Source organism: Crocuta crocuta, unplaced genomic scaffold, assembly GCF_008692635.1.
Source record: "Crocuta crocuta isolate KB4526 unplaced genomic scaffold, BGI_CrCroc_1.0 scaffold128, whole genome shotgun sequence".
In the NCBI taxonomy this organism is placed as follows: Eukaryota; Metazoa; Chordata; class Mammalia; order Carnivora; family Hyaenidae; genus Crocuta; species Crocuta crocuta.
In genome coordinates, this window is record NW_027532232.1 from 5,214,885 (window position 1) to 5,228,105 (window position 13,221).

At 62.4% G+C, this 13,221-nt stretch overlaps 1 protein-coding gene across 1 annotated transcript in view; it reads left to right on the plus strand.

Annotated features, from left to right (window-relative positions):
- Positions 1-443: 443 nt before the first annotated feature.
- The window catches only part of LOC144243013 (SCO-spondin-like), a 52,159-nt gene continuing 39,381 nt past the window's right edge, over positions 444-13,221 (plus strand). The window contains exons 1-29 of the mRNA XM_077778046.1: positions 444-630; positions 748-906; positions 1,320-1,402; positions 1,513-1,692; positions 1,943-2,187; positions 2,283-2,382; positions 3,219-3,377; positions 3,466-3,545; positions 4,001-4,153; positions 4,381-4,552; positions 4,743-4,983; positions 5,260-5,404; positions 6,140-6,257; positions 6,347-6,522; positions 6,607-6,834; positions 7,044-7,209; positions 7,440-7,674; positions 8,407-8,596; positions 8,739-8,833; positions 9,028-9,284; positions 9,591-9,725; positions 10,341-10,537; positions 10,669-10,796; positions 10,884-10,993; positions 11,311-11,460; positions 11,597-11,690; positions 11,778-11,947; positions 12,172-12,405; positions 12,614-12,835. Of these exons, the coding sequence (XP_077634172.1) occupies positions 581-630; positions 748-906; positions 1,320-1,402; positions 1,513-1,692; positions 1,943-2,187; positions 2,283-2,382; positions 3,219-3,377; positions 3,466-3,545; positions 4,001-4,153; positions 4,381-4,552; positions 4,743-4,983; positions 5,260-5,404; positions 6,140-6,257; positions 6,347-6,522; positions 6,607-6,834; positions 7,044-7,209; positions 7,440-7,674; positions 8,407-8,596; positions 8,739-8,833; positions 9,028-9,284; positions 9,591-9,725; positions 10,341-10,537; positions 10,669-10,796; positions 10,884-10,993; positions 11,311-11,460; positions 11,597-11,690; positions 11,778-11,947; positions 12,172-12,405; positions 12,614-12,835 (4,672 nt within the window). The 5' untranslated portion in view covers positions 444-580. The remainder of the gene's footprint in view (positions 631-747; positions 907-1,319; positions 1,403-1,512; positions 1,693-1,942; positions 2,188-2,282; positions 2,383-3,218; positions 3,378-3,465; positions 3,546-4,000; positions 4,154-4,380; positions 4,553-4,742; positions 4,984-5,259; positions 5,405-6,139; positions 6,258-6,346; positions 6,523-6,606; positions 6,835-7,043; positions 7,210-7,439; positions 7,675-8,406; positions 8,597-8,738; positions 8,834-9,027; positions 9,285-9,590; positions 9,726-10,340; positions 10,538-10,668; positions 10,797-10,883; positions 10,994-11,310; positions 11,461-11,596; positions 11,691-11,777; positions 11,948-12,171; positions 12,406-12,613; positions 12,836-13,221) is intronic.

Genomic DNA, 13,221 nt, shown 5'->3' on the forward strand with positions numbered 1-13,221 from the left:
AGTGCAGCCCCTGAGTCCCACCCAAGCATCCCTGGGAAGCCCCTGAATTTTTTTACTCACAGGGAAACTATGGCTCAGAAAGAGATGGTGGCTTGTCCAGAGTCCACCTTACTTTGTGGTACGCCCTGAGGGTGGAAAAATATCAGAGGCTTGAGTGTCTGGCTGTGGCCTGGGGCACATGCGCTCCCTCACTGAGCTCTCGCTCTCTCTCTCTCTCTCTCTCTCTCTCTCTCTCACACACACACACACACACACACGCACACACGCACACATGCACACACGGGCAGGAAGGGGACTGTTTCCAGGGAGAGCTGGCCTCCGAGGGGATTGTGCAATGTGCAGGCAGGTCCAATCTGGTTCCGAGCAGCTGGTGCCCGAGGGCATGGGGCTGAGATAAAGCTTCCCAGGCCCCATGGGCCTCGCTCTCACTGTCTGGGCTGCCTTGGACACACTGACGCCCAGCTGAAGTAGACCGTGGTGTGGGGCAGGGACGGCCAGCGCCGGCCTTTCTGCTCACCGGCCACAGCATCACCTAAGCCCAAGCCTCTTAGTCCCCTTGAGGTGACGTGGGGGGAGCATTATGCTGTTCCCTGCCCTCCTCTTTGGGATGGCATGGGCATTGGCTAACGGGTGAGCAGCTCAGCCTGGGGCCCCTCTAAGATCCTCTTCTCCTGCCTCATGAACAGGACCCTCTGGGGCAGNTAGAAGGGCTGGGGGCAGTGGCTGTCATTCCTCATCTGTGGGCAGGCGGTGGTGTGAGCAGACGGAAACCTTCCTGGTGGATGAGGAAGTCACCCCCCGTCAGGAGGACTTGGTGCCCTGCACCAGCCTCTACCATTACCAGCGCCTGGGCTGGCAACTCGACCCGTCCTGGAGTGGACGTGCAGGGCTCTGCCCCGTTTATAAGTGAGTGAGGGTCTGTGAGTCTGGGCTGGGTGCTGGGCCGCAGGGCGCAAAGGAGCAAACATTCTGGGTGGGGGGGAGGGCAGGAGGTGAACTGGCCAGTGCCCCGGAGAGGCAGGCATTTGGGAAGTGGGTCTGCCTGGGCTCAGGAAGAGTGGAGGGGGCAGGGCTGGGGACAGGCAACGGGCGGGGCGGGAGCTACCATGTCTGCCCCCTGTGCCTATCCTCCCGTCTGCCTGCCCAATATCACTCTCACTTTACACACGGGGAAATCGAGACCAGGAAGGGAAATTACAAGAGAAAGCCACTCAGAGAATAGATGACCGAATTAAATGTCCCAGGCCATTCTCAGGGACAGGGAAGGGGCAGGGCTGAATACTAACATCTTCTCCCTGCTGCCTGCTCGGCGGACCCAGACCTCCAGAAACCCGGCCTGCCGCGAGGAACCGGACAGTGCGGGCTTGCTGCCCCGGCTGGGGGGGCACCCACTGCACTCTGGGTAAGCACCTGCTCTTAGCCCCGATCTGTGGTTTCGTGGAGGCTGCCTGCGGAGGGAAGCCGGGCCCAGGCTGTCTGGGCCACCCCATTCTCTCCTTCGATCCACCGCAGCCCTTGCAGGAGCCAGCCCTGGGGGCCACTGCTTTGCCACACGGCAGTGCCAGCTACAGGCAAGCTCAGCTAATGCCTCAGCGGGAAGCCTGGAGGAGTGCTGCGCTTGGCCTTGGGCACAGAGCTGGCGGGATGGCAGCTCCCAGGCCTGCCTCAGCTGCCCTGGCCGACACCTCCCAGGTGGGTCTGCGGTCCTGGCCACCACTTTCTCCCCCTGCAGGGGCTACCACGTAGATTTCTTGAGCTCTGGGCCTTCCTGCAGAGACCATGCCCATTCCCCTGTGCTCTCAGATGAGTCGCCTCCCATCCTGGCCCACCAGAGGGACCACGAACCCTCCACCTGCCTCCTGCTCCGGGAGAAGCCCCGTGTCCCCCCCTCCACCCTCCCGCCTTCGCACTCAGAGGCTCACAGTTGGTGTATCTCCTCCAGGTAGTGCTCCCCCTCCAGCCTCCCTGCAGCCCCTGGTGGGGGCCGTGGCCCAGTTCTGGAGCCAGCGCCAGCAGCCGGCGGCCACCTGCACCACCTGGTCAGGCTTCCACTACCGAACCTTTGATGGGCGCCACTACCACTTCCTGGGCCGCTGCACGTACCTGCTGGCGGGCGCTGTGGATTCCACCTGGGCTGTCCACCTCACACCCAGGGGGCATTGCCCCCAACCTGGGCACTGCCAGTTGGTGAGGGAAGGAGAACAGGAAGGGCACAGGGAGGGAGCTGGACGTGGGGGAAGGCGAGCCACTGAACACCTCTTCCACTCTGCGTCTCCCCCAAGGCCCGGGTAATGATGGGACCCGAGGAGGTGCTGATCCAAGGTCAAAATGTCTCTGTGAATGGGCAGCTGATACCCGATGGGGAGTCTCGGCTGCTCCATGGTAAGGGAGCTGCAGGGAGCAGGACACTGCCCAGGACCCCATTTGTTCCTTTGGGACAGTCCTCCTACCCCTCAGGGCAGGGGACAGCAAAAGGGGCAGTCGGGTGGGAGCCTGCTGCCCTATCCCCATTGCTGTTGGGAGGTATTTGGAAATCGGGGCGCCTGCTGAGGGGCCACGGCCTAGTCTCCCACCTTACTCCCACAAGCCACCCCACTCACCCCCTCACAGTGCGGCTTCGGGCAAATACCTCTGCTTAACCTCTTTGGGTCTTGGGGTTACCTGGCTGCCGTGGGACCCTTGAGCTCAGGGTTGTGAGTTCGAGCCCCACGTTGGATGTAGAGATTACTTAAAAATAAAATCTTGGGGCGCCTTGGTGGCTCAGTTGGTTAAGTGTCTGACTCTTGATCTTGGCTCAGGTCATGATCTCATGGTTCTAAGAGATGGAGCCCCCACATTGGGTTCTGTGCTGGTAGCACTCGGCCCCTTGCCCCTGCTTGCTCGCTCTCTCTCAAAAATAAATAAACTTAAACAAACAAACAAAATAACATCTTAAAAAAAAGAAAAAACAAAAACCTCTTTGAGTCTCCATCTCTGCCCGNCAGTCCATGAAGTGAGGTGGGGTGGGGTGGGGTGTGTGTGCATGTGAGCTTTGTAGTTTACTCGTGAGAGCATCCAGAGTGTCCATGAAATTCTCAAGGACCGTTCTGCTATCACCTCTCCTTTAAAGGGTATCAAGCTCTTTCAAATTGTAAGAATTCCGTCTCCTCTCCTTCCCTGGACAGTCTGAGCCTTGGTGGGAAGAGTGCGGAGTGTGACTCCTTCTTCTCCCTGCCCAGGGCTGAGCCTGCAATGGCAAGGGGACTGGCTGGTGCTGTCGGGGGGCCTGGGGGTCGTTGTGCGGCTGGACAGATCCAGTTCAGTCTCCATTTCTGTGGACCATGAGCTCCAGGGACAAACTCAAGGTCTCTGTGGGGTCTACAGTGGCCGGCCTGAGGGTAAGTGGGCGTGACTTGGTTGCTGGTTTGGGAGGGAAGGAGAGACTGGAGACCCCAGGCATAGCACTTCTGCCTCACGCTTCCCCAGATGACTTCCTGGAGCCAGGAGGGAGGCTGGCTGTGTTAGCTGCCACCTTTGGGAATTCCTGGAGGCTCCCTGACTCAGAGGTGAGACTGCAGCCCTCAGGGAACCTGGGCTCCCTGCCCTGCTCCCCAGGTAGCCCCCCACTCCTGGCTTCTCTGACATCTCCAAGCCCCTGCTCTGTCTTCATCACTGGTTTTTCTCTGGGACAGGGCCTGGCCCTCTCCCAGATCCTTGGTGGGGGGCAGGCTCTGGGTCCCCCGGCATCTGGGTGAACTGATCACCCAGGGGACACACTCAGTGACCTGATCACTGACCAGTTTTGGTTATCATATCTCCTGCCTGTGGGTTCATGGGACCCCAGCTCCCCCACACCCTACCCAGGCTCACAACTTTCTTGCTCTCAGAAGCTCCAGGACGTCTGGGCTGGTGGCCATGACAATGGGGACTTGAAGCAGCCATGAGGGTAGTGGCCACTTTCCTGGTGTCCTGGTTAAGGTCCCTCATCCCAGCCCATTGATCTGACTCCAATGGTCTCTAGCCTGGGTGTCTGGATGCAGTGGGAGCGGCCGAGGGCTGTGAGGACCCCCTGAGAGGCACAGAGGCAGGCATGGAGGCTGGCCAGCTGCAGGTGGAAGCCCAGGATGTGTGCTACCAGCTGCTGGACAGTCCATTCAGGGAATGCCATGCTCAGGTATGAGCAGGGGTGGAGGTGGTAACCACCACCAGAGAGGCGGGGAGCAGGGGGTGCTAGGGAGGTGCCCAACAGAGTCTAGTCCTGGCGTCACTTTGTGTGTGTGTGTGATCTCAGAGCTCCCTTCTAGTGCTCATTCTGTTCGATCGTAAGTCAGGGCATGATCCAAGCAAGAGGAGGGAGTGCTGGCGAGGCTGGGTGACTGAGGGCCTGTCCCATCTCTGAAGGTCCCCCCTGCTGAGTACCACCAGGCCTGCCTCTTTGCCTACTGTTCTGGGGCCCCAGCAGGCAGTGGGCGTGAGGGCCGTCGGGAGGCCGTGTGCACCACTTTGGCCAACTATGCCCAAGAGTGTGCCAAGCAGCATATCCACGTGGGCTGGAGGAAGCCAGGCTTCTGCGGTAGGTCTGGTGCCTGACATAGGCCCTTTGCATAGGTCCTGGCCTCCCCACCCTGCAGAACTGAGGACTGACTGCAGCCCTGTGGCCCTGGTTTCCTGAGCCCCCGGGCTGTGGTGACCTGGTGGGGGGGGGCGGGTCTGGCGGGAGGAGGGAGACCCTCGGACCTCACAGCCCACTCCCGTGCCTGCAGAGCGCCTGTGCCCTGGGGGCCAGCTGTACTCTGACTGCGCCTCCGCCTGCCCGCCCAGCTGCTCGGCAGTGGGCGAGGGAGGGGAGGGGTCCTGCCAGGAAGCGTGCGTGAGCGGCTGCGAGTGCCCGCCTGGCCTCTTCTGGGACGGCGCCCTCTGTGTCCCTGCGGCCCGCTGCCCCTGCTACCACCGGCGCCAGCGCTACGCCCCTGGGGACACAGTGCGCCAGCTCTGCAACCCGTGGTGGGTCCGCGGGCCGCGCTGGCCCTTTGGCGGAGGTTGGAAGTGGCGGGGTCCCCTCAACCTGCCTCCCCTTGGGGGCCCCCTCACAAGGGACCGGTGACCTCTCACGGCATAATTGATGGCCCCGCTTAAAGACCTAGCCAGCGACCTCCACCAGCCGACCTCCAAGCCTAAGAGAGTTGGAGGGGCTTCTGGAGGAGCGGAGGGGCCACAGGGCTGGGGGCGGGAGGTCGTGGAGCTGAATTGGAGCGCGCTGCCCGCCCCCTGTGCCCACAGCGTGTGCCAGGACGGTCGCTGGCTCTGCGCGCAGGCGCCGTGCCCAGCCGAGTGCGCGGTGGGCGGGGACGGGCATTACGTCACCTTCGATGGGCGGAGCTTCTCCTTCCGCGGCAGCCCAGGTTGCCGCTCCAGCCTGGTGCAGGTAGGTAGGAGGTGAACTCTGGGAGAAGCCCTGGTGGGGGCGCTGTGGGGGAGAGGTGACTGTCAGGAAACCTCTGCATAAATCAGCGGGAACCACAGAGTCATCCCGAGAAAAGCAGAGAGAGAACCGACTCTGGAGGGGGGATGGCTCGCCGTAGAGCCCCCTCCCCAACCTCCCCTTCCGGTCTTCACCCCTCCTTAGGTTCCTGAGAATGTTCTTCTGTCATTGCCGCCCTAGCCGAGGGGCCCGAAGCAAAACCTATCCTCATAGTATTTTCTCACAGAGGGGGCAGGCTGGGCTTATCACAGGCTGTTTCCTGCAAAACAACCCCTGACAAATACGGGTTCTTCCTCTCCAGGCTTCCCCCAGTAGTTAGGTGATTTACCAAGTTCGGGTCCATAGATACAAACAGGTGTGTACATTTGCTGCAGGCTCATGCGAGTGCACATAGGTTTAGCATGTGTATACACACAGGGAGAGAGAAGGGAGGCATCTTGCTCCAACATGGAGACGCGCGCGCGTGCGCACACACACAGATACTCACACTTGCCAGAGTTAAGCCCTATACCTTGCAGAGTCTGGCTGGCAAGAAAGTGGTCAGCCCATGTGATGGGTGGCGTCTGGCTCCAGGTGTGTGCTGTAGGCGTCCTGTGGAATGGGAGAAGGGCCAGACCAGACCCTATTCCCTGGGTCTTCCCCACCCCCACCCACCCCATTCCTCAACATCTGTCCCAGGACTTCTCTAAGGGGCAGCTGCTGATTGTGCTGGAGCATGGGGCCTGCCACGCCGGGAGCTGCCTCCAAGCCATCTCTGTCTCCCTGGGGGACACCCACATCCAGCTCAGAGACTCAGGTAGCCAGCCCCCTCCTGCAATGTGCTCACCCCCAGTCCTCATCAGCCCAGCCCTGCGGGGGCAGCGCCTCACAGGCTCCCTATTCCAGGGGCCGTACTGATGGAGGGGCAGGATGTGGGCTTGCCGTGGAGTGGGCCCAAGGGCCTCAGTGTCTCCCGAGCCTCCTCCAGCTTTCTGCGGCTGCGCTGGCCCGGGGCCCAGGTCCTCTGGGGAGTGTCTGACCCTGCAGCTTACATCACCCTGGACCCGCGCCACGCCCACCAGGTGTGCTAGGGGAGAGGTGAGTGGCTGGGGCAGGGCTCCCCTGGGCCCGGATTTGACTGTCCCAAGCCCCCTCCTGTGGCCCAGGTGCAGGGTCTGTGCGGCACCTTCACCTGGAACCAGCAAGATGACTTCCTGACACCTGCCGGCGATGTGGAGACCAGCATCGCAGCCTTTGCTGGCAAGTTCCAGGTGGCAGGCGAGGGAGGGTGCCCCTCGGAAGACAGCGCCCCACTTTCCCCCTGCAGCACCCACACTCAGCGCCATGCTTTTGCCGAGGCAGCTTGTGCTGTCCTGCATGGCCCAGCTTTCCAGGTAGCCAGCCTGGGGGTGCTCCTGTTTGCGCCTGTAAGATGGGGTCAGTATCTGCTCTGCTTTCCTCTTGGGCTACCAGGAGGGCCCTGCTCCCGGCCACGAGCAGGGCTTCCAAGCACAGGGAGGTGGCAGTGGGGACCAGAGGGGACTGGGGGGGGGGCGGGAATCTGGAGGAGGAGCTGGCTCCCTTTTTCCTCCTCTCCCCCTAGGAGTGCCGAGGGCTGGTGGACTGGGAGCCATTCCACTTGCGCTGCTTGGCGGCCGTGTGTGGCTGTGCTCCTGGCAAGGACTGCCTGTGTTCTGTGCTTGCTGCCTTGGCTCGTCGCTGTGCCCAGGAGGGCGTCCCGTCTCTCTGGAGGACCCAGACACTCTGCCGTGAGTCGGCTCAGCCAGCCAGCCGCAGGCTCCTCCTCCCAGCCCCCTTCTAGGAGGGGCCCACAGGGATCCAAAAGCTTCACGGGCAAGGGAAGGTCCCCAGGAGGGCCTCTGACCTTGGCAGATTGCTGAGTTCGCCTTCTTCCAGGGGCATAGGGGCTGCGAATTCCAGAAGGGTGGGCAGAGCGGCAGCAGTGACATCCCTGACCTGCGTGTGTCTCTGTGCCCAGCCGTCCTGTGTCCTGGGGGCCAGGAGTACCAGGAGTGTGCCCCGGCATGTGGTCAGAACTGTGGGGAGCCAGAAGACTGTGGGGAGATGGGCAGCTGCGTGGCCGGTTGTAACTGCCCCCCAGGGCTGCTGTGGGACCCCGAGGGCGAGTGCGTGCCCCCCAAATTGTGTTCCTGCCAGCTTGGAACCCAACGCTATGCCCCTGGCAGTGCCACCATGAAGGACTGCAACCACTGGTGAGGGCAGTGGTCTTGAGGGAAGGCAAAGAGCTTGGGGGTGAGGAGGTGGAGCTTAGAGAAAAGGGGCTGGGCTTGTAGCCCTGTGGGTTCAGGGCATCACACGCACACGCAGGACGACAGAGCATTGATAGTGCTTCAGGCCTATAAAACACTCTTGTACGTGATCTTATTTAATTTTACTGAATTGATACAATAACCTAATAAAGTAGGAAGTGGAAGAATTGTTCCCATTTTGCAGATGAGGAAACTGAGGCTTGACCAGGCCAAACGGCTTGCAGAGTCACACAGCTTGTTAATGAGGGACTAGAACCCAGATCTCCCGAGTTCTGGATGTGTGTGGTCCAGAGGCTCTTCCAAGGGTTGGGGAGAAGTAAAGGCCAATTCGGGACCTGTGGAGGCAGGGCCAGCGGTCAGGACGAGACTTTAGAGAATCCCCCTCCTACACAGGCTGGGAATGGGGTTCTTTCAAGAACCTCAGAGCCCAGAGAATGGCCCCATTGGAGCTGGGGCAGGAAAGGGTGACTATGCCCACGCCACGTGTGGCTGGTGCTGGGGGCAGCCCCACTTCCTGTGCTCGTAACTGGAGTGTTGGGGTGAGACGCTCAGGCCTCGAGTCAACACTGGGGGCTTGGACACTCTGGGTTCCTGAGACTTTCCCAGGGGGGACCAGGCACCCGGAGGTGAGTCCTGCCTTGGGCCTGCCTCTTACCTCCCTCCCGACCTCGGCAGTGTCTGCCAGGAGAGAGGCCTCTGGAACTGCACTGCTCGCCGCTGTGGCCCCCAGCAGATATTCTGCCCCCATGAGCTTGTCTACGTCCCTGGTGCCTGCCTCCTTACCTGTGACAGCCCTCGCGCCAATCATTCCTGCCCCCCAGACAGCACGGGGAGCTGTGTCTGTCCCCCAGGCACTGTGCTGCTGGTAAGTCTGGGAGGGGGTTGCATGGGGCACCGTGGTGCCTGCTCTAACCATGGCACTGCCCTAGTCCCCTGGCTGTCTGAAACAGTGGGTGGTGGGTCAGGCAGCCCCCCAAGGTGCCCCTTTGTCCCCGGCCTCTGTCCAGAACGAACGCTGTGTGCCTCCTGAGCTCTGTCCCTGCCGTCACGGCGGGCAGTGGTACCCACCCAACACTACCATCCAGGAGGACTGCAACATCTGGTATGCCCCTTGGACAGGGATGATGGGTGTCGGTGGGGGGGGGGGGCATCCAGACTGGCCTGGGCAATGGGAGCTCTCCAGAAATCCCCCAAGCTGAGGGTCTGTCTGGAGTTGCTTACAACCTGGACCAGCTGCATCCCTGGGTACAGCTCTGGGTCCGTGTCCTCATGACTCTGTCCAACCCCCCCCCACAGTGTGTGCCAGGGTCGGCAGTGGCACTGCACCAGCCGCCAGTGCAGTGGATGGTGCCAGGCATCAGGGGCCCCCCACTATGTGACATTCGATGGGCTGGCTTTCACCTTCCCTGGAGCCTGTGAATATCTGCTGGTGCGAGAGGCTAGCGGCCAGTTCACAGTCTCTGCCCAGAACCTGCCCTGTGGGGCCAGTGGCCTCACCTGCACCAAGGCGCTGACCGTGCAACTGCAGAGCACCGTTGTGCACATGCTCAGAGGTGACCGTAACACTGAAGGGTGGCACTGCCAGGGAGGGCCGTGCACGGGTGACCACGGCCTGGGGTTCCCCACTGCTTACCATCAGGGCAGCAGGGCTGGTGCCTCTCCTCTTTCCTCTTGCCTGGGAATCATAATTCTGGGAAGGCTCCAAGCAGTTAAGGTCCAGAGTGATCCAATGACTTGCCCAAGGTCCCATGGCTAGAGAAGCAAATGGAAGGTTGGACGGCAGGCTGAAGAAGGCCTCCTGGGCATCTGGGAGCGCTTCTACTCCAAGACAGGCCCTGAAAGCCTCTCTTCCTCCATAGGCCGGGCAGTGATGGTGAATGGGGTGAGCATAACGCTCCCCAAGGTCTACACGGGCCCAGGGCTGAGCCTGCGTCATGCTGGTCTCTTCCTGTTGCTCACAACCCGCCTGGGCTTCAGCCTGTTCTGGGATGGAGGTCAGGCCCCCACCCTTAACCTGAACCGTCTGACCCATGCCCGCCTTAGCATCATGGGGCTGACACTCCCTAAACTCTTCCTCTTCCGCACGAGTGGTGGGGGTTCCCAAATCATGCTCTTAGGCTTTTCTTCAATGTAAAAGCAATAGTTCCTCGCCAAAGAAGCATTTAGAAAATACCTAGTTTGGGAAAGAAGAAATGAAAAGAAATCTAACTCCCTACCACCCACCCATTTTAGAAATAACCGTAACCAAGAAATGGAGGAAAACCGAAGTAACCCCTGCCGGGGGGTGGGGAGGTGGGGGGGGTCACCTGGTCAGCACAGGGAGGCTGCCCTCTGAGCCTCGGGCCGCTAAGGCCTCCGGGGCTGGTGGTGTCGCAGTCTGTCTTGGAGCCTGATTCCCTCCCGGAATCCAGCCCTCTGGAGAGCGTCCCTGCTCCCGCTTCGCCCTCGCCCTCCAGACCTAGGTCTCTCATCGCCAATCGTCCTCGCAAAAGAGGGCACAAGCTCCCTTATTGGGTGGTGGGACCTGGGCAGATGGTCAAACAGGCCCACAGAATAGCTGCCCTTGTCTTCTCTCTCCATATGCTGCCCCCTCTGCCCCCTCTGCCCAGGCACCCGGGTCCTGGTGCAGCTGTCCCCGCACTTCCGGGGCCGTGTGTCTGGTCTGTGCGGGGACTTCGATGGAGATGCCAGTAATGACCTGCGGAGCCGCCAGGGGGTCCTGGAGCCCACCGCTGAGCTGGCTGCCCACTCCTGGCACCTGAATCCGCTCTGCCCTGAGCCTGGAGACCTGCCACACCCCTGCACCGTGAGCATGGGTGGGATGTGGGGAGGGTAAGGGGCAGCTGCAGAAATCTGCAGGGCAGGGGGGGAGGGGAGGATCCAGAGGCTGGGTGCTTGCAGACGGGGTCTGGCTGGTCCACGGTGCTGTGCCTGCAGGTGAACGCCCACCGGGCCGGCTGGGCTCGCGCCCGCTGCGGGGTGCTGCTGCAGTCGCTCTTTGCCCGGTGCCACGCGGAGGTGCCCCCACAGCAGCACTACGAGTGGTGTGTGCATGACGCCTGCGGGTGAGAGGGGCGAGCCTGGGGACAGCGTGGGAATGGGTGAGTTGGGGGTGGGGCGGGGGGGCAGGGGGTGAAGAATCCCTTCCACAGCTGCGATTCAGGGGGTGACTGTGAGTGTCTCTGCTCGGCCATTGCCACCTATGCGGACGAGTGTGCCCGGCGTGGGCTCTACGTGCGCTGGCGCAGCCAGGAGCTCTGCCGTGAGTGTGCCCTGCCCTCGGTCGCCGACGCCCAATCCCACCACCCATTCAGCTCTTCCATGGTGTTCCTCCCGGCCTGCACGCGGGCCACGCATTCATTCAGGGGCCAATACGGGTGGTGTGCACACTACTGTAGACCAAACACGCCAAGATTGCTTTCCCGTAGAACTGTCGTGTCGCAGACAGCCTCGGGAGGGGCTCCGCAGGGCTCTCCACCATGCACCCCGTGCCCTCCACGAGTTATCAGCTTGGGCCGCTGTTGTGGCCGCCGGTGCCCTTGCACCTCAGTGACCCCAGCCTCTCTCCTCTCCACCCAGCTCTGCAGTGTGAAGGGGGCCAAGTGTATGAGGCCTGTGGCCCCGTATGTCCCCCCACCTGCCACGATCACGGTCCTGAGCCCGGGTGGCACTGCCAGGCTGTCGCCTGCGTGGAGGGCTGCTTCTGCCCCCAGGGGACTCTGCTCCATGGTGTGTCGGGTCAGAAGAGGCAAAGGGGAGGGGGCGCTGGGAGAGGGAAGAGAGCCACAGGCGGGGGAGGGGGGTGACAGGGCTGGCACTAGGGGCTGCTGTGCCCCTTTTGTGATCCCGCCCTCTGTGATCCCAGGAGGAGTCTGCTTAGAGCCAGCTTCCTGCCCCTGTGAGTCAGGGGGCAGCTTTTTCCCGCAGGGGACTGTGCTGCAGAAGGACTGTGGGAACTGGTGAGTGGGGGGCCCCAGGGGAGCCCCCATGGCCCTGGGCTGCCAGAGCGCAGCGCTGCGACTGACCCCAGGACGCTGTGTGTTCAGCACATGCCAGGAAAGTCAGTGGCTTTGCGGGAGTGGTGGGACCCGCTGTGAGGAGCCGGTGCCTGGCTGTGTAGAGGGAGAGGCTCCGTGCCAGGAGAGTGGGCACTGTGTGCCCCGCGGGTGGCTTTGTGACAACCAGGATGACTGTGGCGATGGCTCAGACGAGGAGGGTGAGTGTCTTTGTGCGGGGCAGTGGCTGAGTGACGGGTCTCACTATGCAGGTGTCTCCTACTATGTGGTCTGTCTCACTATGCAGAACTGAGCAGCTTCCTGAGCTGCGGCTCACGTTGCCGGCAGCTGTGGCTGGTGGGCAGGGCTGCTCGGGTCTTTCGGGGGGCAGGGGCTTCTCTAGGACCCGTTGTCATCTTGCCCCTGCCTGCTCGCCCCGTGCCAGGCTGTGCCACCCCAGGCTGTGGGGAGGGGCAGATGTCTTGCAGCTCGGGCCGCTGCCTGCCCCTGGCCCTGCTCTGTGACGGGCGGGACGACTGTGGAGATGGGACGGATGAGCGGGGCTGCCCGTGCCCCCGCGACTCGCTGGCCTGCGCTGATGGGCGCTGCCTGCCCCCCGGCCTGCTCTGCGACGGACATCCCGACTGTCCCGACGCTGCCGATGAGGAGGCCTGTCTGGGTGGGTGGTCTCGGCCCTGGACTCCACCCACAAGGCACCCCCCCCAACAAGGCTTGTTGTGGGAGCCCCAACCTTCCCACCTCCCCCCTCCTCCACAAATTCAGGCTCCGGCTAGGAAGCTGGCACCTGTAGATGTGTGACTAGGGGCACCCCGCAGTGGGCCCCGGGGACAGTGTTTGGGACCAGCCCCTCCATTCTCCGGCTGCAGGGCAGCTGAACTGCACTCCTGGGGAGGTGTCCTGCCTCGATGGCACCTGCGTGGGGGCCATGCTGCTGTGTGACGGAGTCTGGGACTGTCCAGATGGAGCCGATGAGGGACCTGGGCACTGCCCCTTCCCTTCGCTGCCCACTCCCCCTGCCGGCACTTTGCCGGGCCCCTCTGCTGGCTTCGGGGAGACTGCACCAACTCCCCTGGCCAGCGCCAGCCCTGGTGAGTGTCCTGGAGGAAAAGGGGTGAGAAAGCTGTAGTCCCCAGGCCTGGGAAAGAAGAGTGGGGAGGGTGCCTCAGAGGGAGGCAGTGGGGGTGGGTGCTGGGGGTGAGGAGCTGGCACAGACTCAGCCTCCCCAAGACACCAGAATGCACAAAGGGAAGGGGGGTTGAGAGAGACTGGCCGGACGTTCAATCCCCGCCCCCACCACAGCCCAGGTGAGGTGGTTGGAGTGGTCAGTGGAATTCCTGGACGGGCGGAGAGGTTTTGGGAAGCCAATCGGGGTGGGGACAACCTGCGGGAGCGACTGACGTGGGGAGTCGCTGGAGGCGGGGGCAGTCCGGGCTCGGGAAAGGGGCGGGAAGGGCCGGCTCCGGGCGGCGGGCGG